At 38.6% G+C, this 23,979-nt stretch overlaps 1 protein-coding gene across 1 annotated transcript in view; it reads left to right on the top strand.

The window, feature by feature from the left end:
• Positions 1-23,979, top strand: part of SNAP25 (synaptosome associated protein 25) — a 54,651-nt gene that overhangs the window by 26,697 nt on the left and 3,975 nt on the right. Inside the window, exons 2-6 of the mRNA XM_007426798.4 lie at positions 7,000-7,135; positions 10,337-10,378; positions 13,809-13,857; positions 18,531-18,648; positions 22,430-22,555. Of these exons, the coding sequence (XP_007426860.1) occupies positions 7,064-7,135; positions 10,337-10,378; positions 13,809-13,857; positions 18,531-18,648; positions 22,430-22,555 (407 nt within the window). The 5' untranslated portion in view covers positions 7,000-7,063. The remainder of the gene's footprint in view (positions 1-6,999; positions 7,136-10,336; positions 10,379-13,808; positions 13,858-18,530; positions 18,649-22,429; positions 22,556-23,979) is intronic.

Below are 23,979 nucleotides of genomic sequence, written 5' to 3'. Positions count from 1 at the left end.
GTGAATGCTTTCATGATTTTGCCATTGAAATCGATGAATGTACCTGCTCCAGGGATAGTGGTGTAGCTTAATTGAATCGTTTGTATATTTTAATGAGTTGCTCCTAGGAATCTGGAAATGTTCTTTAATGTTACTATTGAATGGGCATGTTTGCAACCACTGATTTGGGTGAGTCTTGGTGTACTTTTTCAAGACTGGCATAGTAGCCAATACAATGGGCAAGACCTAGGATTCAAGAATCGTTCCAGCCAAATTACGGTCTTGTTGTTCTTTCTCCCAAGGCTGATTGACAAAAGCATATGGGTGCAGTTCATCTGGGACTCAACTTTAAATAACCTTATATAGAAATAACTCCTCACTTTTTGCCTTTATTTTGGACCATACTGACAGTGACCTGGTATTTGCTTTTATTTCAAGTGATTTATTCAGAATTCATAGAATGGAAGCTACAATTTCAGGAAAGCCAAAAACAAAGAAACAAAAATAGGTTTTGAAGATTCTTGGGAAGAGCTGATAGATGAAACTTTCTTACCTTTCATATGGTGTCCCTGTATCAATACTATCAAAGTTTCTTCAGGCTATTTATTAAACTTTTAGGGCTGGTTGTGTTTCCAATGTCTTCTTACCTTCAGAGTTGCTCTTTCAAAAACTATCTTACCAGTACAGTAGCATAGGGCAATTAATTTCTTTCATAATCTCATATTGGACTTCTCCTGATCAACCTCACCAGACCATCAAGAGATATATAAAGAATTTCAGAGAAGAAATTCAGATTTCTATTCTTGCACCAAAGATAGGAAATAATATTTCCTGCATTCCTCTCTTCATGGCCCCTGGACAAGAACAAGTTGCCTGAACCATACATTGTTCATGCAAGGATTGCAAGATTGTAGCAGCATCTTGGGAAGGCTGACTTGACATCTGAGATATGCATTGGTTGTGTGAAAGGTTTAGCATGTCATTTTTGCATTTGCAAAGGATTCAGAAAGAGAGAGGGAGGAAGGGGAAGCTAATCTTTCGTTTTTCACAAGTCAACCAAGTTATACAGCACCGAGGGGGTGTAAGCTGTTTGTTCCTTCCCTTCTTCCCTCCCTCTTTGCTCACACATTCATCTCAGGACTAGTCACCGGCAGCTATTATTCTGTTAGTCATGATGTACACTTTATAATTCCATTGGTTTAATGATATAACAGTGCTAACATTTTTAAAACATGTAATGTTTTGGCAGAGTGTAAGTAGAAAACATGCTACATACAGCAGAGAGAGTGAATCCACACCTGCGTTTTCTGTGTTTGAATCTTAATTGTTATGCATTCAGACATGTCCATGTGTGTGGGATGTGATACCAGATGTGGCTGAAAAGCAGCTGCTGTATCTGCATTTCCCTGCTGGACCTCTCCGTTGGACTTGACTGAAAAGAACGGTGCCTTCTGCTTAAATTATTATGAAATTATTATAACAGGGGTCCAGAAATTGTTCTAGAAATTTCCAGGAAAAAAATAGAACAAATTTCTTTTCCTATTGCAAAATAATACAGATTGCTATTGCAAAATATTAATAATATTAGTATTACTGGGACAAAATAATAGTGATAGTAATGATGATCAGTTCAGCAGCCACTGTACAGAGCATCATGTTTGCCTTAAATCAGGGAAATGAAGGATTAATGGGGCTCAATATTATGCTTCAAGAATGGAAGCTGAAAGAGCAGAAGGAAAGCTGTTTTCAACTGCAAGGTGATACATAAAATTAAATGTTATGCTTAAAATGAAATATTCTATACAAAGGGAGTGCTTGCTGTGTTCAAACTCTTTTGCTGTGGATTCAGAATTGTTTCTTCCCAGCGTGCATGAACATTTTAGAAGGCAGTTTGCTAAAGCTGTGGTGGAGGTGCCATTTAAAAAACAAAAACATTGAGACAGAATTAGTGTTTCTGAACAGAGCAAAGCAGAGAGCATAAACATAGAATGTGATATTTGTTCAGGCCAGAACTTTATACATGGTCCTCAATGACAGTTCTTAACCTCTGAACTACCTGGATGACATTGTTGTGCCTCTCTTAAAATGGAAATCCCTGCCTTTACAGAAAAAAACCCCAAACAAACCTAATTATCTTTGGCTACTTTGGGATTGGTACAGAATCCGCTAGAGGTTGCTGCACTGAACCAACCAACTGGGCCAATGGTAAGGAATGATGGGAGTTGTATTTCAGTGTCATCTAGAGCAGTATTTCTCAATCTCAGCAACTTTAAGACATGTGGACTTCAACACCCAGAATTCCTTAGTCAAAATTACAAGCATAAGTTTATTTGAGTTTTCATCCAAAATTGAATATGACATAAAAAAAAAAGAACCGCTGCAATTCACATCAAAGTATTAGTTATCTGATAATAGTTTCAGTCTTGAACTAATTAGTTAATATTAAGATCTCCACCGTATTGTTACTTGTATATGTGTGTGTATTTATATATTGATGAAAGGAAATAAGAAATAGATGAAGTAAATTTAACAAAAGTTAAAATACCTAAAAAATAAGAAAAAAATTAAAAAGGAGGTAATATTAATAACTATTAATTTTTGACTCCCCCCCTTTTATACACTTGCTAATTTGCAATATTTGTAAACATTTAGGCCCCCTTAAAAGCCAGGGTGTAAGTGGTTATATTTACCATGCTGCATGATACGTTGTAGGTATGGGAACCATTCTTACTCAAATTTAGTTAATATATTTGTAATCTTAAGGCAAGGTCTTTGACATAACCTAAAGGTAAATTTGCAGAATCAGTAATGCATGTAATGCTGTGTTTCTTTATGGTAGTTTCTCAACACTCAAACCAGGTTTAACAATAAGCTACACAACAAGATTGCTGCCTATCATTCTTGGCGTGCGGATAAAGACAATGGCTAGCTCTACTGTATAAGCTTTTGTTCAGCAGTTTTCCAGATTCTCGCGGAGAGTTTATTATCCTGGAAATGATGCCTTTTGTTGTGACCCGCTTGTGAATACTTGAACTTCAGTACGAACTACACAGTAAGCCTCTGATCCCATTTTCTCCCAGCAGTAGCACCTTCCAGTCTGGAGTACAGGGAGACTGAAGTGTATTTGCTTTGGCGTTCATTTTTTTTTTTTTAAATGTTTGGAATTAGAAGGAACGTTCCCCAACTCAGGATGACCCAGATCCGTGTTCCTCAAACTTGGCATGCTGGCTGGGGGATTCTGGGAGTTGAAGTCCGCACATCTTCAAGCTGCCAAGGTTGAGAAACACTGATCCAGATAATGAGACAATCCTCTCTATCCTTTTAAAATCTAGTTTCAGTATTGCCCTCCTGGGCAAATATCAGATTTTTCTTTCAAGCGAGGGAGAGAGACTCAAAAACTATTTACACAAATGAATCAGAGACTTCGGTAGAGTTGGTTGCTAATCCCTGCTTGCTTCCTCCCGCTCCCCCCGCCGCCCAGTTCGTGGGGCAGCAGTTATGTCGACAATCCCTGCAGTTGCCTCTTGTTCATTTTTAATTAGCATAGATAGACGTTTCACAAGGAGAGTCCTGTCTCCTCAGAAATGATTTGTCAGCGAGGGAGAGCAAACATTAGCAACAGTGGAAAATAAAGCTCAGGGTGAAATTCCACTTTCCGCAGAGGAGGCCCAAAGCTTTCGGAAGAGTTCATCCCACCCACTTCATTAGATGCTTGAGGATTTGCGTGTGCATGTACATAAATGTTACATATTTTGACTACACTAGGCCTCTCTACTTCTCATTTGTTTCCTAATTACTGTACAAACTCTCAGTGGAAGAATAAAACTGAAAGGATTATAACTCTCCATCCCTACCCTCCAATCTGGATGATGTTGTATAGGCAGGCCTGCAGGATGACTTTTGTGGGCCCTAGACACGTTTGCCCTCGTGGGCCCCTCCCTCCATAGAAAAAATCATATCAAAATTATATTTCAGATGATTTTCAATGTTTTTTTCATATTTGTACAGAGAAATAGGGAATAGTAAATAATAGATGTTTTATTTTGTAACCATCAGTTGTTGCTGAATAATTATGATGTTGGTTGTATATCATCATAGTTACTAAATTTTAGAATTGACACTAAATGTTACTATTCACACTAGATTAACTAACTATACTAACCGTAGGTTATGAATAGGTTCATTGGTTTGATGTTCAGAATTGGTGCATTTCTTGTCTGTTTTTTAAATAAAAGGCATGAAAATAACTTTTATTCATTTTTATTCTTTCTGATTTAAAAAAAAATTAAAATAGTTTTGTGCCTGATGGATAAGTTGGTCCTGTGTATGCGCACATCCAGATAGCCAGTGACCTTTTCTCTAATCCTTTAGGCACAGAAAAATGCTAGTATAATATGTTGTGTGCCAATAGCCATTTCTGTTCTGACTCAGTAACACATCACATTACAATTGAGTAAATGAGGTCATCTTTATGGCAGTTCTCTTGTCCCTTAAATTTTCATTCATTTCCTTCTTTTCCTGTGAGATGATGATAATAATATTGATGTGTCATGAAGTTGGTAGTGACTCTTAGTGACCGCATGATAGATTTTCCCCAAGAGGAACTGTTCCCAACCTGGTCCTTCAGGTCTTCCAATGGTGCATCCATTGCTGCTGTAACTGACTCCCTCCATCTTACTGCTGGTTGTCCTCTTCTCTTTCCTTCATCTTTCCCAGTATTAGAGACTTCTCAACAGAGCTAGGTCTTTACATAATGTGCCCAAAATTGAACCTGGTCATTTGAGCCTGGAGTAAGAACTTGATTTGATTTGTTTGATGATCCATGCTATTCTCAGGTGTCTTCTCCAACACTAAATTTCAGAAGCATCAATACTTGCTTCTTCCAAGTCCAACTTTCACTTCCATAGAGTGTCACAGGTAAAACCATTACCTGCACAATTCTGATCTTTCTTCTAATGAGAGTTAAAGAATAATATCAAAAACAAAAGAAGCAGAAAAACTCTAATGTTCAGCCTCCTCTCATTTACATTTTAAAACCAATCCAGCAGAGGTTTTCAACCTTTCCAGCCATTACCTTTCTACTTTTAGCTAGAAAGCAAGGTCAGTCTGCTTACATTCAGAGAGATCAGTGATAAGCATGCTTCCCTGTTCCCCCTTGTGTAATCAGCAGCCTTGTAAGACAAGTGTCTGTCTGTGGAGGTCCTTCATACATTTGGGGACCCTTGTGTTCTCTTCTTCCGTTTTTTGCTCTATCTTGCCTACTTCAGAGTATCCTACTTTGGACACATTATGCAAAGATCCATCTCTCTGGAAAAGGCTCCAATGCCGGGAAAGGCAGAAGGAAAGAAGAAGAGGATGACCAGCAGCAAGGTGGATCAACTCAAATACAGTGGTGATGGATGCACCATTGGAAGACTTCAAAGACCAGGTTGGAAAAGGATCATCATGGAGAAAATCTATGTGGTCACTAGGAGTCGAAAATGACTTGATGGCACATAATCAAGCAATCATCTTGCCTGCAGAACAGTTCTGGGAGACTCAAAAGCTTACATGCTATTTTTGGATGCTGAGATGACCTAATAATTATCCTATGGTGGAAGAGAGAATTTTTTCCAATGTGTGTGCATGCATCATAAAAACATGCATTGTATGGGAAATGTCAAGATTGCAGTTAAAAGCATGTAGTTGCATAATGGGTTCTGGGATCCCTAAGAGGAAGACCTTCCCAGAATCCACAGTATTCAAGACTTCTAACACTTGACAACAGTGAGAAAGACACAGAGAGAGGATGGGAAAGCCCTCCTTTTCTTCTTTTTTGCTCTTGTCATTGCTCTTCCTATTAAGAAACAGGAAAGGGAGAGAGGGAGGATTTGCATACAGGATAATGAGTAGTTTGGAGTAATGGATGGTACAGCACTTACTCCTCTGAGTAAATCAGATTTTGGATACTTGTGAAACGAATCTAAAATGTTATTTCCTTGAGTCCAGTTTTGACTTGGAAACACATGCTCCAACATTTTGTTTTTCTTATAGAGGAAAACTTTCCCTAAATAATTTCATTATGAGATTAATCTTTATAATTTGAAGTCTGAGGCCTTGGAATTAATCTTCAGAATTTGAAGTCTGGGGCATTGGGATAGTTGATGGATTGTGATTTTCAGCTCCTTACCAGGAACAGAATTTCTATACAGTAGTATCTCAATTCCGGAGAAGTGCGGAACATCTGGGACAAAACTAGCACAAATACTTTCCCCTAGCACCCCTGCTTTCCCTGGGCTTGATGATTTATAAAAGTTGATACAATATCTTTATGAAACAGAAATGAATCAGTTCTGCTTCGTGATTGCACCAAACATACATTTGGGTTCCTATTCAGGAGAATGACTAACAGCCCAGGAATAGCACAATATCACCTTGGGAACAATTGATGAGTGCTTTCTCGCTTATAAGCATTGCCTGCCTCAGTTAAATAGCTTTATGAGGAAAGCCATAAGAGTATTTTTGAAAATACAGGTATTGACGCACAAGTAATCAGAAACAATTTGTTGGTGAGATCACTAATCTAATGGTGTTTTGCCAAGTACTTTTTGTAATATACGGATGTCTAGCTTGCAATATGTATAACTCCAGTTCAGTATTTATTCCTCCCTAATAATATGTCTTTTCATCAAGGTATTGTTCCCATAATTTATTGTACTGTATTCCTTGTATTAAGAAAGCCAGCTTCATGTAGTTGTTAAGGCACTAGGTTAGAAATTGGAAGACCATTCGTTCTAATCCTGCCTTAGGCACAAAGCCAGCTGGGTGACCCTGGGCCAGTCACTCTCTCTCAGCCCTTGAAAGGAAGCAATGATAAACCACTTCCAAAAAAACTTTAACAAGAAAACTGCAGGGAGTTGTCCAGGCAGTCCCTAGGGGTCAACACATACAGCGACTTGAAGGCACATACAGCGTTAATAATAATAATAATAATAATAATAATAATAATAATAATAATATTTTCTTATTTCTGAACTCTAGGCTTGCAGACAGGACAAAAGGAACCTGTTGATTCAGAAGCCCAACCAACACACTCACAGCCACAATGGCAGAAGATGCTGATATGCGCAATGAGCTAGAAGAAATGCAGCAGCGGGCTGATCAGATGACTGATGAGGTAAAGAAAATGAGAGAAATTCTAGCAGAAAATTGTAGCTTGTTGTGTGTGTGTGTGTTTGTGTGTATGCAATTATGACAATCTTCCTCAAGCTTATTTCTCCAGAGCTGCTAAATTTAAACTCCAACGACCTTTCCCCACTTGTACTTAACCACGGCATGAACATCCCCAGCAACATTTTTTTCTGCCAGGTCCCCTTGATGTGGCCATGTCCACTTGCCTCATGTAGTCCACAACCCATAAGTGAGACAGGCTCATCTTTTCCTCAGCTCTGTCAGAGATAGTGGGGTTTTCCCCCTTATTCCAACAGTGTCCAAAGGCAATCTCAAGATGTATATATTACCTGTTATCACTTTGGAAGGCATTTAGGAATTCAGGTGATTGCAGTGACTTGAAGCAGAGGATATTTATTTATTTATTTATTTATTTATTTATTTATTTATTTATTATTAAATTTATATGCAGAGGCAGAGGCCATAGAGGCAGGATAGGAACTGGTAACTGGAATAGCAAATTTCAGGTCACCATATTTGTCTGTGACTCAAGGATAGGTAGATAGCACTTTGACTTAGCCTAAGTGCAATACATAAAGCTGAGCATATCTGAAGGGCAGCAAGTTGGGGAAAATACTTTGTTCACTTACCTATCATTTGTTGCCTTTGAACTGGACTAGGTATTATAACTTGAAATGTCCTTATTAAAGCTAAACCCTCCCCAAAGAGCAATCAAAGGGACTCCCCCAGTTGCACCTGATGAAACTATGAACACGCTTTGATAACCTAATTTTTCTGCCATGTCCTCCTTGTAATGCTGCCACCCATACTTTAGGCAGCCTTAAGTCATCCTTGGCTTTTTGGCTTTAAAGTAGTGTTTTCCCCCTCAAGTAGGCAACAACTTGCAACAGTTTTACCCTACCTACAATCAGATAGACTTCACCAACTAACTTTGGTTGGTGTTGCAGTCAGGTGGTGGCTAAGAGGTGGAATCAGCCTAGCACCTATTGGCCATGTGAGGCTGGGATGGGCATACCTCCTCCCCTGTAGCCCCCAGGTAGTGCCCTCCAGGGCCTTTCTGGTTTGGGCAGTGGGGAAAGAGATCCAGCCTCTTCCCTATATCCACCGGTTCTCTGAGCTAATGCCTCATTTTGAAAGAAGCATAAGCCCAACCAAGAGATAACAGGCCTCTCCTGCTTTTCACCAGCTGGTTGGGTTACATTTAAACATTTTAATGCTTTTTTAAAAGAGTGCTAAACCTTTTTTGAAAGTAGCCCAAAAAAACAACTAATGGACACTTCATTGTGGAGGTTGGGTTGTGAAATGATATCTTTCCCATTTCAATGTGCAGTCTCCCAAACACCCATCAGCTGTTTGGGGGCTTTGCTGACTGGCACTGAGGGGCCGGGAAAGGAGGCAGGTGGAGCTGAAAGAGCCAACTCCCTGCTTTCTTTAGCCAACCCTTCCAGATTTGGCATCTGATCAACTCCTTGGGAAACATAGAGCTGATTCTCCCTTTTCCCTGTGATCTCTCCTAGCCATAGTAGTCAGCTGCTGGAAGCCTGTGCAATGCCTGGGACAGCTTTTGACAGATGGCTAAACCAATGAATTTAGTATTTCTTAAAACTCACCTCCTATCCATCCAACTCCATTCCAGTTAAGGAAATTGATGGGTGGATGTTCTTCTGCCAGCTGGGGATATTTGGTGGGAAGGGAAGGAAACAAAGCTGGAGGAATCCTCCACTCTCTTTCCTCAATTTTCCCTGCATAATAATAGTTGGACTGGTGGATAGCACTTTGATCTGCAAGGAAGAGCTCATAGTAGCCAAGTAATTTTAGAAGGAATACTACCCAAATGAGAGACATATTCACATTCCGTAAGTGGATCACAAAGCTTTCACTGAAGAAGAAAGAATGCTTTGATAATATTTATATATAGCATTTTGTGCAAAATGACAAAAAGAATAAAAGTTCAATTATGTTTGTAGAATGTATCACTAAAAATCAGACCTTACATACAGGGAGCTAATATTTGTGAGCTTCCCCAAGACATCTAACAGGGTACTGCTGTAAATTAAAGACTAATGAGAACATTGATCTGATCCAGCAAGGTTCTCCTTATGTTCCTGGCTAGCTATAGACTTATCTATAAATATCTACAATTTTATCAGCTATCTGGAACATTATTTGAGTGAGAAGATTGAACAATCTCCTGCTAGAAATCAGATTGGCCCCCACATTATTGGTTTTCTGTATATTTTAAAAACTGAATTGTTGCAGAGAGCATCTGGAAGATGAAATGACACCATCAGTTATTGTTATTATTGTGTAATTTTATTTTATTTTACAATTTTGAAAATTTCTTACGGATGTTATTTTGTAGTTCTATTGTAATTTTTTTACTGTTGATTGCCATATGGCTATTGTTAGCTACTGAGAATCTGTGGATAGCAGCAGGTGTAATCAAAATAAGATTCATCAACCAATCAATAAGATGAGATATACATTCTTAAATAAATAAACAACAAGGCTGTGCTAAGTGTTTTTTCCCAAAATTGGAGAATTTTGATTTAAATTTCTTCCTGTTTTTCATACTTAACATTTGTGCAAGAATAACTTTTCATGTTCAGCCACAGGTGAAGCAATCATGATCTATACGATCTTTGATCAGTCATTCTTAGATTAATCTGTATTTACGTGGTTGCTCTGAGAATGAATCTTAAGTTCCTTGTAGGAAAGGTATAATTTAAATGTAATAAATTGGGTCTTCTCTATAAACAGGAGATAAATATAATACAATCAACTGTTATCTTTTATTTTTTTATATATTTAGGAATGTATCTTCTGCCCACTCCTATAGTGATTCTGGATAGCCTATAATAAAAATGATCATAAAAGCATAATTAAAAACTAGGAATATAAAAAAGAAGAACTTAAAATTAAAACATAAAGAGGCTTGGGTATTTAATATGTTTCTAGACCCCTTCTAAATGGTGATGAGGAGGGTCTTTATTCCAGAACCTGGATCTTGCCCCAGAGAAAGCAGAATTGATTGTGAATGGCAAATGTTTTTGGGCCCAAACAGGCACCCTGTCGATGACCTGTGCAGGATGGAGTATTTGACCAACATGCTTGGTCTTACTAATGTACAATTAAAAACAGTTTGAGAATCTTAACATTGTTTTGTTTTGTTTCTTTTCTGAATTAGTCACTTGAAAGCACCCGTCGTATGCTGCAGCTTGTTGAAGAGGTAAGGATTTTATGATTTTTCTTGAATCTTCCTCCTGGCTAGCCGGAGCTGAGGTTTCTCAAAACATGACAAATCATCTCCTTGTTAGGCTTACATAATGACTTCCAAACACAATGAATTTTTTTTGTTTGTTTTGTTTTAGTGTTTTCTTTAGGGTGAATACACAGGCTTACACTGCTAACATAAAGCCAGAGGTTTTCATAAGCTTTCTGTGAAACAGTGATTGATTCTGATAAGGTGCCTCCCATTGCCATGCCTTGTAAAGCCTCCTGCAGCTGCTTTAGGATGGCACAGCACACGGACATAATATTTTCAGCGCTCCTGCATATGGTCATGTAAAATCAGAGGAAAAATTAGGGAACAGGGAGCATCCAAAAGCACCACTGTTTGCTTGGACAGTGAGACTGGCTTTCATCCAATATTTAATTCTATTAGAAATATTTTGAGATTAGAACAAATAACAACCACCCTGCCCCCAGAATATGAAGAGTGAGCTGTAAAAGGTATTGGATTGGACCTAGTCACATTTAAGGTAAAATGATTAAAATCAATGGGATTTAAGTTAACTACTTTAAGCCTCACTAATTTCAGTGGATCATTTGACACATGATTAAAATTGGATTACATTGAAAACAATATACTGTATATACATACATATCCATCCCACTGTTCCCTTTGATGGTCAACAATCTTATGCAAAATGCCAAAAAATAAAATAATGAAAAAGAATCGGAAGTAGTTAGGAAAATAAATTGAAGGCAGGAAATTGGGGTGGGGGTGGGGAGAGAAAATGGAAATCTAATTAAATCTAGTTTACACCACAGATCCTACTTTACATGCCATAGTATGGGCATGCTTGGGGTAAAAATGGGCTTGGGTTGCACTTGTGGCAAACCACCCAAAATGTACCCAAGCTGACTGGCATGATGCCCTTACTATGAGTAGGGTATGCTGCATATGACATGGGTGTGACTGAGGCCAGTAGGCTAGTCTGCTCTTTCCCTGTCTTATTCAGAACTGCTATGTTACATTGAAAACCGTGTCTTAGCAAAACATAGATCACATGCCTAATTTCTACATGCCAGGTATCTACATAAAAGCATCTTGAAAAGAAAATAATTTGAAAATGGTGGCAAAGCTATACAAAATTCTAGCATTATCATTGGGATCAAGTGGTTAACTTGTTGAGTCTTAGAAAACTATAAACTATAGTAATAGAGCACAGGAAATGAACAGCATCTATTTATTTTGAGCTCAAGTTGCCAGGAGACCAGACTGGTGCAAATCTCATCAGCTGGCCAGCAATTTCAAAGCAGTTTGATAGTAGATTGGGGTTGATTTCTTTTATCAGTGCATGAAATGAAAAGATTCTGTGAAAAACAGGTTATCCTGAGGGACTGTTGGGCAGCAGTGTTTTTCTTGATTTAATAATAGCACCATTAATTTGCAATACTGAACAGTTCAAACACACACACAGAAAAAGGAATTAGAATATTGTATAATGTTTCAAAGCTTTGCATGTGTATTATCTTTTGTAATCCATACATCCACACTGGAAGGTTCATCAGCATTATTATCCTTGTATTGCAGAGGGAAATGCGAATGAGAAAAAAAATGTACTTAGTTCCTCCTTTGAGCATGTAATGTTCTAGAGTTAAAGTTTAGAGAAGCAAAAGCAGCAGGAGTATTAAATTATTAAATGTAATTTAATTTTGTATTTGCGGGGTGAGTTTCCCCCCACAATCTAATGCAGAATTTTGTCTTCTTCTGTAAGACAACATTCTCTACAAGTAGAGAATTTGGAATTTGCATTTCCTCTCAGTCCCTGTGAAATATTCAAGAACCAAGGTTCAGATTCCACATTCTGATGTCATTATATTGCCTTTATGTTTCTTCATCCTTGCCTTGCCTTCTGTGGACATGACATTATGTACATTAGTGTGACTACACATAGAAGTATACATGGACTCCTGACTGAAATAGGCTGATTCAGAAAAAAAAAATTAAGAGACATCAGGATTGAAGAAAGGCTTCTCTGAAGTGGGGCACATCTGAAGCTTTCTTGGTAATCTGGAGATTCAGAGATATAGATAGGGTTTCCATATAAGAAAATACCATGGTGGAGAAGGGAAGAATTTCATTTTTTGTGACTAGTCTGTAATCACAGTGAACAGTTTTCACAGTGGGATGTTGGAGGAACACTGAAGTATTATATTGCAGGACTGATCCAGTGTTCTGTTTGTTTTTGAGATCTGTCTCCCAGGTTTAGGAAAAATTAAAAGAATTTTGGGGGATCTGAAAGGGTGCAACATTAGATATTTAATACTTTTTTTAAGTAGAAAACACGACAAATGGAACTTGTTTTTCATTCATTATTATTTTGTAGTCCCTGCAACTATTCTCCTGCAATAGTTCTAAGAAACTACTATACCTATGAAGTAGGTCATTTTCATACAAAGTTCCTCAAAAATAAGCAGAGGAGAGGGAGGAAATACAAATCCCTCTCCACATAATTTTAAGACTCCTTCACCTGCCCACCCTCCGGTACTTCATCTATCCTTCTGAAAGGTTTTCAAATGTCTTATTTATTCATTGTGATCTTATGGGAGAGAAATCTAGAAATTAGTTTGGACGAGATTTTCACCCATGCATGGGTTGTGGACAATAGCTTCCTGTCTGATTCCTATCTGGTTCATCTAGTTACACTTATCTTAGTCAAAATCCTAATTCCATACTGGACGGTTGTCCATGTTTGGCATGGACAGTTTAATGAGCAGAGGTCAATTTGTGTGGTTAGTTTTCACATTTTAGCTAAATATTGAAACATATACATAAACTAAGGCATATGGAAACAAGACTTTTCATATGTATGTTCTATTAAATGCATTCATATGGACATTGGTGCCATGTGTGCGTGTTGTGATCTAACTCCACTGTCAATTATAGAGAGCTTGGAGGGAAACCAAGTGGACCAAAATCATAATAATTTTGAAACAATAGGTTCCTACCCTTAGCAGAACAAAAATTGAACCATCATTTTCTAATGATTTCTTCTTCCTTCTGAAATTATCTGGTGTTACCATGAATCCCAAGGTGAGTCATTCTAATCTGGCGCCTTCCAAATAGCAACACTTGTTTTGTTTTTAACCAGCCTGGTCATTGTTTAGACTATAGAATTACCATCCAATAGTTCCAGTGTTGGGACTCTAATTCTCAGAATTCCAGCAAGTATCCAGAGTATATCAGGATGGGTGAGGCATACCTATTGCATTGTTTCTTTAATACTTATGACTGTATCCGTTACTCCTTCCTATTGCCTTCTTCCACTGTTTAACTTTGGTTTGAGTTTGACTATTAGTTCTTTTACTAATTTCTTTCTTTCTCTATCTCTGTCTCTCTGTTTCATCTTGTTATTCTCACTGGAATATAGAGCAAGGATGCTGGTATCAGGACCTTGGTTATGTTGGATGAGCAAGGAGGTAAGTTCAGATTACTTACCTAAAAGCATATTTTGAGAACAGTAAATTAGACCAATTAATGGTCTTACTCACACATGCATATGGTTGGACAGGTGTTTGTTTGTAGGTCTTGATCTGCAGCCATGTAAACTAGGAAGCTGTTCCTAGCACAAGTCTTTTTAGTATCCACTAAAATGAACAGAAATCTTCTAATCAGAGCTACAGCATTTAAAAGTAACATTACAGCTTAATGTTTCTTTGAAGGACAGTTTACTTTAGGGATCAGGTTCTCTTTGCATTCTGGAAGAAGAAGGAATTTTGATAATGCAATTTGAACAAGCCAGATAATGGGATACACAGCACAACTGCCTATAGGAAAGAGTCAGATCTCACTAAAAACTTTCCAGAATTTATATTGGTGGTTCTGTTGAGTGCAAGGCTACAAGTGATTCAAAATATGGAAATGTTCCATATACTTTAAACAATTTTCTGTATACTTTAAACAATTTGGATTCACTCTGGCTGTTTTTATTTTATATGCAAGCTTGATAAATTATATTTCAGTCTGGAAAAAAAGTTGTGATTTTCATATTGCCACAGTTGGGACAGCTATACTTCCATTAGACCGTGTATGTCTCACAGATAATCTGATTCATAAAACTACTGTTAATCTCAAAATTATTACATATGATATAGATTAAGGCACTGATACAGTTTATTTGAATGCTCAGATGACAGAATGCCTTCCATTTCTCTGGATCTTCCCCTGAACCTTTAAGTTTCCTAGATCACTTGTTTACTTTGATGTTGAAGATAATTTACAAGACTCAGCTGTCCATTTCAGAATAATTAGAACATTAGAACAGCTTTACTGAATCAGGCCAAGGCCCAGAAGGCATTTTGTTTCTAACAGCAGACAAGCAGATGCCTCTGGAATGCTTGGGGGGAGATGCACCCTCACTAGCTTGGTTCCTCTATGACTGCTATTTGGAGATAGCATACTGCCCCCAGTGCAGAGAAGGCACTAGTCTTCAAGATGAATTGCCTTTCATAGTCCCGTTGTCCATGAATTTATCCATTTCCCTTTAAAATCTATCTGACTTAATGGCCATCAGCATGTCTTGTGATAATAAATTCCACAGTTTAAGTATACACCATGTGGAAGAAGTGCTTTCTATTGTCTGTTCCCAATCTCTTTTCAGTCATGTAATGGCCCCTGATCCTAGTGTTCTGAAGGAGGAAGAACTTCTCCCTGTTCACTTTTCCATGCCATGCCTAATTTGATACATTTTGATTATGTTCCCCCCTCGGTTGTCCTTTCTCCAAACCAAAGAATTAGCATAGATTAAGAGTTCATTTCTGGCTTTTTAAAAATCAGATCATCAATTTAGTGTAGGAATGATCAAGGTGCTGCCTGTATGAAAAAACCTAGAACGTTATTGAACACAGGCCAGTATTCACTAAAGAAAAACAACAATAAGTGAGTTTAAAATCTTCATGGAGTTGCAGGAGGAATGTGAGGGAAGGAACTGATAAATTTTCAGACGTCGAGGTGCTGCGTAGTTATCACAAAGGTCTCTCCCATCAACGGATAGTCAATGATGTCAAAAGGGGTGGGGCTTTGCTCACTCAGTCCTGCCTTCATTTTGATTTTGTTGACTGCCACTGCGGACATCTGATTCCACCCTCAATATAACAACTTCTATGCAAGTTTGTGTTTTCGAGTTTTGTGAGTTTGAGAACCATCTGGCATCAGTAATAGCAGGCTTTGTGTTTCTTAGCTCAGAAGAGGAAGCATAGATGCTGAGAGGGGATTATTTGATCCACGCCCTAAAAGACAGAAATTGTCTTTCAAAGGGAACTAAACGCCACTAATATCACATGAAAAGTATCTGGTACAACACCTCGGTTTTAGTCAGTTAATTCAAGCACATGCTCATTTAAGGTGTGTTACAGGCCACAAGACTGTTCCCTTTGAATGCACAGACTGTGGCTCTAGTCAATGAGAAAGCAGCTCAGAAGGCTTTAATTGCCCTGAATCCACAAATACATACTCCAAAATCAACCTTGATATTGGAAATCTAAACCATCAATGCTTCCTTGGGTGGACAATCTGTGACCCTTACACTGCATTTTTTAGCCCCTGGAAACTTGTCCAGCTGTGCTGCTGAAATTCAGTGGCACGCTGAATTATGTGGGGGTTATTTTAATATTTAAACTCCAGGGTAGGCTTAAAATGTCTGTATTTTCCAGGCATGCCTGAACCACAGTGCCTTCTATGTAGAAATTAATTGTCCATTGCATCAGGCATTCACTCTTTATGTCCTTTCATCTCCTAGGAATTACCCCTGAACTGGCAGCAAAATACTGAAATACTAACTGCTTCTGCTGCTCTAAAGTCAACTGAACATCATCCTAGCTGAGATCATCCTTTTGTGCCTGCATTAACTGTCTTTAACTATATTTACCAAATGTACACTTAGCAATTAAATAAAATGCCAGATCAAGTACAATGAGTTAGGGCTGCAGATTTTTTTTTTAAGGAATTTTGATTTTAAAATTCCTGGAAAATCTACATCACTACCTAGCAGGCATCTCAAGCACCCTCGTAACTCATGCTGCTCTTTCAGGATGCATTATGACAGAGGCGTAGCGCCCTCTTCCTCTTCCTCTTCCTCTTCCTCTTCCTCTTCCTCTTCCTCTTCCTCTTCCCCTACCAGATCCTTATCTCTCCCCTGCCATGCAGAGATTGGAGAAAGAAAAAAATCTCTGAAGCCAAAAGAGAAACTGCAACACTTTTTCTCTCCAAAACCCATGCTTTGATTGCAAAGGGGTGGCTTTTAATTTAATAACTGCAAATTGTATTGGGTTTTTTCCCCCTTCTTTATTAAAGAACATGAATATTTTAGTTCCAGTGCAGAAAATACAAATAGAACCTGCTTCATGTTGCTAATATTTCTTTTTCTTCCTCTTTTCCCTAAGTAAATTAGTTTTTCCTTTTTAATTAAAGCATTTCTTCCTTACTTTGTTTTTTTAGGGTGGAGGGTGGGGACCGATGTGACATGCCATTGAAATGAATGTGTTTATGGTAGTGGAAATGACTGAGATTCAGAAGGAGTCACTGAGGGGACAACCTTATGTGTACTTTGCTGGAAATAATTACTGCTGAACATGATGAGATTTCTTTCCAAATAAATATGCACCGGATTGGGCTGTATGATTGCTACTGCAGTCTCAAATGTTTACTTTGTGCTATTTGGCATATCTTAATAAGAGTAACGATTCTCAGCCACTTTTTCAAAGGCAGTCTGTAACTAATTCAAGTCTAAGCCAGCACTGGCTCAGTGGTATTTATAAAAGTCACTTATTATTTGCATATTAACCCAAATAGTGGGCTTGATATTTATGTTATACTGTTCTAATGCAAATCAGGTGTAACTCCATTAAAGTGAAAGGAATTACATTGACCTAATAATGTCCTGGAAGCCATGGGAGGTTCAGGTAAGCAAGAAATAACTAATTATGCCCATCAAGGAAAAAAAAAAGATGATCTTCTATTATATTTTTATCTGTCCATCTATTTATCTATATATCCCACCTGCTCTGAATCTCCCTGTCTATGGCAGTCTATCCATCTGCTTCTCTGGACATGGAACTGGGTCCTGCGCTTTATGTAATTCCTTCTACTCCACTGGGGTCACTCCTGGCATATAATAATGTCACTGACAGAGGAATAAGATCCATGGTCTTCTCTTCTTTAGAGATGGACCTCGGCCCAAAATTCAGATCTGAAGAACCTCAGTCTTTGAAAAAAGTTTGTATCTGGACATGGATCTTAACTCAGCTACTCATATCCATTCTAAATACCATTATTAACTGTATACACTTCCACCAACTCTCAAAGCAAACCAATTACATTTTCAACCATCATCAAACTCAAAGACATTTGTAAGTGGAAGTATTGTAGTTATTATCCATGGAAGGCAATCATTTAAAACTTTTATTAACGTACACAAATACATTACAAGGTAATAATCCCATTTCTTTCTTTTTCTTGGATGTCATTGATGTCTTAGTAACTGGATGTATTGTATTATGTTTCTGGACTCTGAGGTATTTGAGAGCACCTCCATTTTTTACATTTTTGTTCTAATTAGCCGGCATCAAGCACTTCTCCATTTCTTTCTTTCGTATATGGGTGTATGTGTGTTTTATCATCTTAGTAAAGGGCACCATTTTTCAACCTCTAGGTTTGCTTCCATTTTTGCTTCAATGCATCAGCTGCAATTAATGCATTGAGATGCCATCATAATAATTCTGTTTTTCCATCCATCATTTTTTTTTCATATTCTGTTGAAGACAAACAGCTACAACTAAAAAAAAAAAAAAATCAATTCATTCCATCCTGTCATCCCTTTGTCCTGACCAGAACAACTCGATCGCGTTGAAGAAGGCATGAACCATATCAACCAAGACATGAAGGAGGCTGAGAAAAATTTAAAAGATTTAGGGAAATGCTGTGGCCTTTTCATATGTCCTTGTAACAAGTAGGTACTGGGTCCCAGCGCTGCTCTGTAGTGTCCAGTTCTTTGTCATGAGTGAATGTCTGAAGTTTTTTTTTTTTTGTCTTTTTTTTTCTTTGTCCCTTTCCATCTGCTTCATACTGTGGGGATAAAATACTTGTGTTTAATCAGAACAACTGGAACGCATCGAAGAGGGAATGGACCAAATCAATAAGGACATGAAAGAAGCAGAAAAGAATTTGACGGACCTAGGAAAATTCTGTGGTCTTTGTGCCTGTCCATGTAACAAGTAGGTGCTGCCTGCCTGCCTGCCTGCCTGATTTCTGGAGCACCCAAGGCTGATCCCAACAAAGCCTTGCGACGCTCATCCTTGCTTAAGGCACCTGGGCAGGATGAGCATGTGGCATGCAGAGAGAACAGTTCTAGTTCCAATGCATTCATCTCATAGTGTAGACCAGAGGTTCCCAAACTTTTTGGACCAACAAACCACTTTGGCCCTGTCTCTAAAACCCCTCCTTGGCTACCCACTCCTCCCGCGATCAGCTTTCAAATTTCCAACTTCCAGGGAATCAATGCGGTGGGCAGTGATCTGTCTCACAACTTGTTTCCAACTCACGTCTTACTGCTATTTCCTGGAAATGTGAATGCTGACCCAGTGGCACATGGCTTCACATCAGTCCCAGTACGGAAGAGGCGGTGGCAGTCCATAGGTCACTTCCCCTCCATGGTGGGCCACTGCTGTAACATGTTGGACAAGAGAAGTATGGTTCTGTGAACTACTGACTGCCATCTCAGAGTTCAACAGTGGCTTGTGCATTTACAGATTGGGAACCACTGGTGTAGACAACAGCAGGATTACAGTAGTTGCATTAAAATCAGGCATACCACAGCAAAACCTTCACTGCAAGCACTTTCCAGTGATGACCATTTCAACATTTTATAGTGTGTACTATGTAGCATTGATAATTTAAATTTCAAAAATTATGGCCCTGCATAATCTTTTCTTCCCCTCAATAGCCTTTAAAGGAATACTTCTTGACCATGATTTATGGCTCAGAAATACGTAAAATGATGATGAAATACAAAAAAAGATTTGGAGATGCATCTTGTTTTCCTCGTTTGATCCCAAGCTATGGGGAAGTAAAATATTGTCAGAAAAAAATGGATCCATTTTGCTCGTGGCAGCTCTCCACGGAGTAGTGTAACACCAAGAAAAAATGTTGAAATATACTAGATCTGCTTCCATATTACTGCCATAAAATGAAAATGCAGCATAAAAATGTGATGCATCAACTTTAAAGAGAGAACAGAGAGAGGAAAGAATGGGTGCTTTGATGAATAAGAGATTAGCATGGAGTGAATTATTGTGCAGATGAATGATTAAAACAAGACATTGATAAATATTAAAACAGGCCTAGAATGGTGTGTGTGTTTGTGCACGTGAGCATGCACCACGTGCATTTGGGCTTGCAATGTGCTGTATGTTAGCCTTTGGTTTATAGTCCAGCCTTTGGTTATTTGCTCAGACATCCGGAATGAGTAATCATTCTAATAATTAAATTGCTCCATCCAATATTCAGGTTGTTCTATGATATGTGGACAGGGTGGGGAGATTTTTTTTTTTAATTAAAGAAAAAATATTTTGTGGCTGCTATATTTCTCGTATTTACTAGAAAGACTGAATCAGCCCGCCCAAGTAATCCTGTTTAAAGCCTTTTAAGCTGGTCAGATGTCTTAAAGAATAAAGAGAGAAATCTAACACTGTGCAGTTTTTCTACGCGTGTTCCCTTTCGGACCGCGTGATTCAGTGCTGGCAGTTTGATTTAGACTTTCTGCACTCAGGATTGACTTTCCTTACACGCAAAGCCATCTGAAGTAAGAAGAACGCAGTGGAGCTTTGTGTCACAATTGGGTTATTGAAAGGCAGTGCCTTGAATGGGAGTAACAGGAGTTCTCCGGAAATTCTAAAAAGACAAACAGTACTGCTGAACATAATAAATACTAAGTCTATATACTTTCTCAAGATATGAATTTCAGAGCAACTTGTGCTTATTTGAAAAACAAAAACCCAGGATGGGCCATGGAGTATTAGACCCTGTTGGTTGCTCGAATGGTGGGGTGAAGAGAAAAGATATAGTGAGACAGCAACTCAAGCAGAGGTGGGCAATGTGTGGCCCTCAAGCGATGCTGAATTCCACCTCCCATCAGCTCTGGTTAACAACACTTATGGTACCCAAAGGAGTTACAGCCCAACAATTTCTGGAGGATGACATATTGTTCATGCCCAATCTGAAGCACGTTTCCAATTATTACGGTGTATGTTGCACATCTAATTTTCACTCTGATTGCTCTGTTTAATCCAATTAAACAGCCTTGTTTTACACATCAACACTGAAAACGATTGTAGCACTTTAAAGGCAGAGTTGCACATCTTGGATTTATCACTAAGGGGGCATGCATAGGATTGGAGCTCTGCAGTATAACCCTAATCATGTGCTTGTTCAAAAGAAAGTCCATTGACTACATGGTAGGCTTCCTCCATCTGCAAAGACGTCTGACCAAAAGCAATGATTTTCAAAGCAACATATATGCAGTGAAACATGTTGGCAACTAGCACTGCTTGAACTAAGAAGCCAAACTAATGTTTGAACAGATATGTTTGCTGTCTTTAAGAAGCTTTTAAATAGTGCCAATCTGGGCATATATTGGATGTTTATTAATGTTGCTGGACACTTTCCGTTCTGGAGGAGAGTTTGTTTTCATGTGCAAACTTGTACCTATTTAGTGAATACACTTTGCTGAAACTGGTACTGTTTAAGTGGCTCTAACAACCCACTAAGCTTGTAATCTCAGATAGCAATTTCAATTTGTAATTGCAGACAGTTGCACCATTAAAATATGCAAGATGCTGCACATATTAATACTGCCTGTTACCACTGGTATGCCTGGATTTTAATTACTCTGTGGAGGCTCAGTCAAAGATGGTTCCTCTGAAAAACTGCATATTTAACTTTAGACGGTATCTCATCAAGATACTTTTCCAGGACCTAATGTTTTAAGATTCTCACCATAACAGATGATCCATTTTTGCCTGCATCCCACTTGCTGTGTAGGCTGTATAACTGCTAGTGCATTAAGAGAATGTTGGACCACGGGGGCAGCTGTGCTTTATTGAGAATGCTTCTCACTTCTTATTCATGCCTGTACCTGGTGCATGAAATATCTCTCTCTATATATCTTTATACATACATAGAGGAATTTCCCTTTCTGATGCTCAACCGCTACACATGCTTGTATTCTTTCTTTCTTTATTTATTTCCCTGCACTCATCCCAATATGGCCTGATTTTACTTTCTGTCTCTGTAGATAAAGGTTTGTACATCAACTCTAGATATATAGTGACTCTTTCCAAGTACCGATATATTATTAAAATATCTTGTCAAATTGCCCCATCAAGCCTTTTGGCAAAGAAGCCCCTGTGAATCTCCATTCTTCTAGTATAACATTGGAAATATTGTTGGATGTAAAAGTTCATTGTGCCACATGTTAAAGAAAGGAACCTTGGCCAACTGTGCTTAAAAGGAGGCCAGGTCTGTTTTTGTTTCATCTTGGTTTTTTTTTTTTAATCTAAGACAATGTCTCACTGTGATGTGATGTACACACTTCCCTTTGCAGTTATGTTTTCATGTCTGTCTAGAAGTGCAATCCCTGAGTTTGGTATCCAAATATACAGTATATGTGCCATGAAATATAGCTCAATGTTTTCAATTCATGTTTGTTGACTTTTGTGTTAATCAAGCAAGCCAACCCTCCAAAAGCCACCAACTTGGCAATGATGATTGACTCTATTGGAAATGAAATTTGCAAGCATCAGAGTTGTGGCAGCAAATAAAAAGAAGGAAATGCTTTTGTTTGACTTTATGATATATCGGTATATCAGAATGCCCCCTTTATCAAAACAATTCATTTGCTTGACTCAGTTCTTCGCTTGACCAAATAATGACAAGATGTTTTGCAGTTGACTCTCCCCTCTCTCGCTGCATTGTTACTCACCTGCTATTTTTGCATAGGCTTAAATCAAGTGATGCTTATAAAAAAGCCTGGGGCAACAATCAAGATGGAGTTGTAGCCAGCCAGCCTGCGCGTGTTGTGGATGAACGAGAACAGATGGCCATCAGTGGTGGATTTATCCGCAGGTGAGGATTTTGAAGATTTTATTCTTCCCTTTTTAAAAAAAAAAATCCAGTCTTTCCTTCCTTCTTTCCTGTTACTGGCATACTGAAGAATGTTTCCAGATGGTCCTATTGAGAGTGTTGGTGTTGTTTATTCCCTAGTTTGTACTGCCAAAGTACATTAGTCAAGCTATACCAAAAATTTCCACTGACATTCTCTGAGCATTTGGGAGGGATTCTAAGCTTTAACATCAGCTGGGAGACATTTCCCCCCACCCTCCCCACCCAAACTGGTAGATAGTTGAAAGCTAGAAACTTTTAAGCAATGTATCCCACAGAGCCAAGAGATTTAATAGGGATGGGAGTGAAAAGGCAACCACAGCTCCTCCATCTTTTCTAACAGATAACAATGCTAACAGGTGACAAAGAAAAGGAAGGGATTTTCAGTTTCTATTTTGGCTTAGTCACCTCCAGGGTATTCCGCCAGACAATTACAAACAGTAGGATGAAGGGACAGGACTGAAGTTTGAGACCAAAGAAAACATGGGCCCTGCCTGGTTCCACTTGCAGTTTAATCATGGCACTGTCATAATCCAACCATTCCAGTCTTCTCCCTGGAATGGTTAGATTATGCATCTTTGCAAGAGCAACTCATCCTTAGCCCATCAACAAAACATTCTTAAGTCATCTCTAAGTGTACCAGTTTAAAAGTAATATTTTCCCTCTTAAGCCAATACTATCCTACATTATCAAATTGTGTAAAGTCTGCACCACTTTGTCACACATTATCTTAGAGGCAAGGGCAGGCGACTTCTTGTGGGCATGACCAGTAGTATGTTATGGAGTGTTGGGCATCATGGGCATGCCCTCCTCCTTCTGGTCTGTGGCCACCCTTCACCACTAGCCAGCTGTTTCTCACCAGGATTGGCCTTTTCCATTAGCACTTAATTTTCTGAGTTCTTTTCATCACCATGTATGAACGGAATTCCTCTCATGCCTGCTATGCTTCCATATGTTTCTGTTTCCCATTATTTCAATTTGGCAGTTGTCCAGATAGAGAAGAGAGGCAGACAAACCAGTCTTGAGAGCCCCTAGGTAAAGTCTGAAAGTCAGATCGACCCCATATGTTGCACTTCCCTACTGATAGGTGTTTTCCCTGTTGGTTAGTGACATGCTGAAGAGAGAAGTCAATAAAACTAGAAAAGAAAACTAATTGCCTTATGTATAATGAGTGTAAATCAGGGCAACACTATTTGCACTGATTCAGACAGATGCAACCGAGGTAGGTTAGGGACTGATGATGGGAAGAGCAAATGTTATGCTGGCATTGTTTTGTGCCAACTCAGGGGTGGTGGATAGCACTTTAACTCAATAGTGGGAAAAGGGACATCGTTAAGGAACACCTATTTATATAAATCTTTAGGGCTGGATGAGTTGCAACCTAGGGA

This window comes from Python bivittatus, unplaced genomic scaffold, assembly GCF_059951505.1.
Source record: "Python bivittatus isolate LINGU-HERP-01145 unplaced genomic scaffold, Pbiv_v1 ctg000020_np1212, whole genome shotgun sequence".
Lineage (NCBI taxonomy): Eukaryota > Metazoa > Chordata > Lepidosauria > Squamata > Pythonidae > Python > Python bivittatus.
The sequence above is the reverse complement of the archived record's forward strand: the minus strand, read 5'-3'. Positions and strand labels throughout refer to the sequence as shown.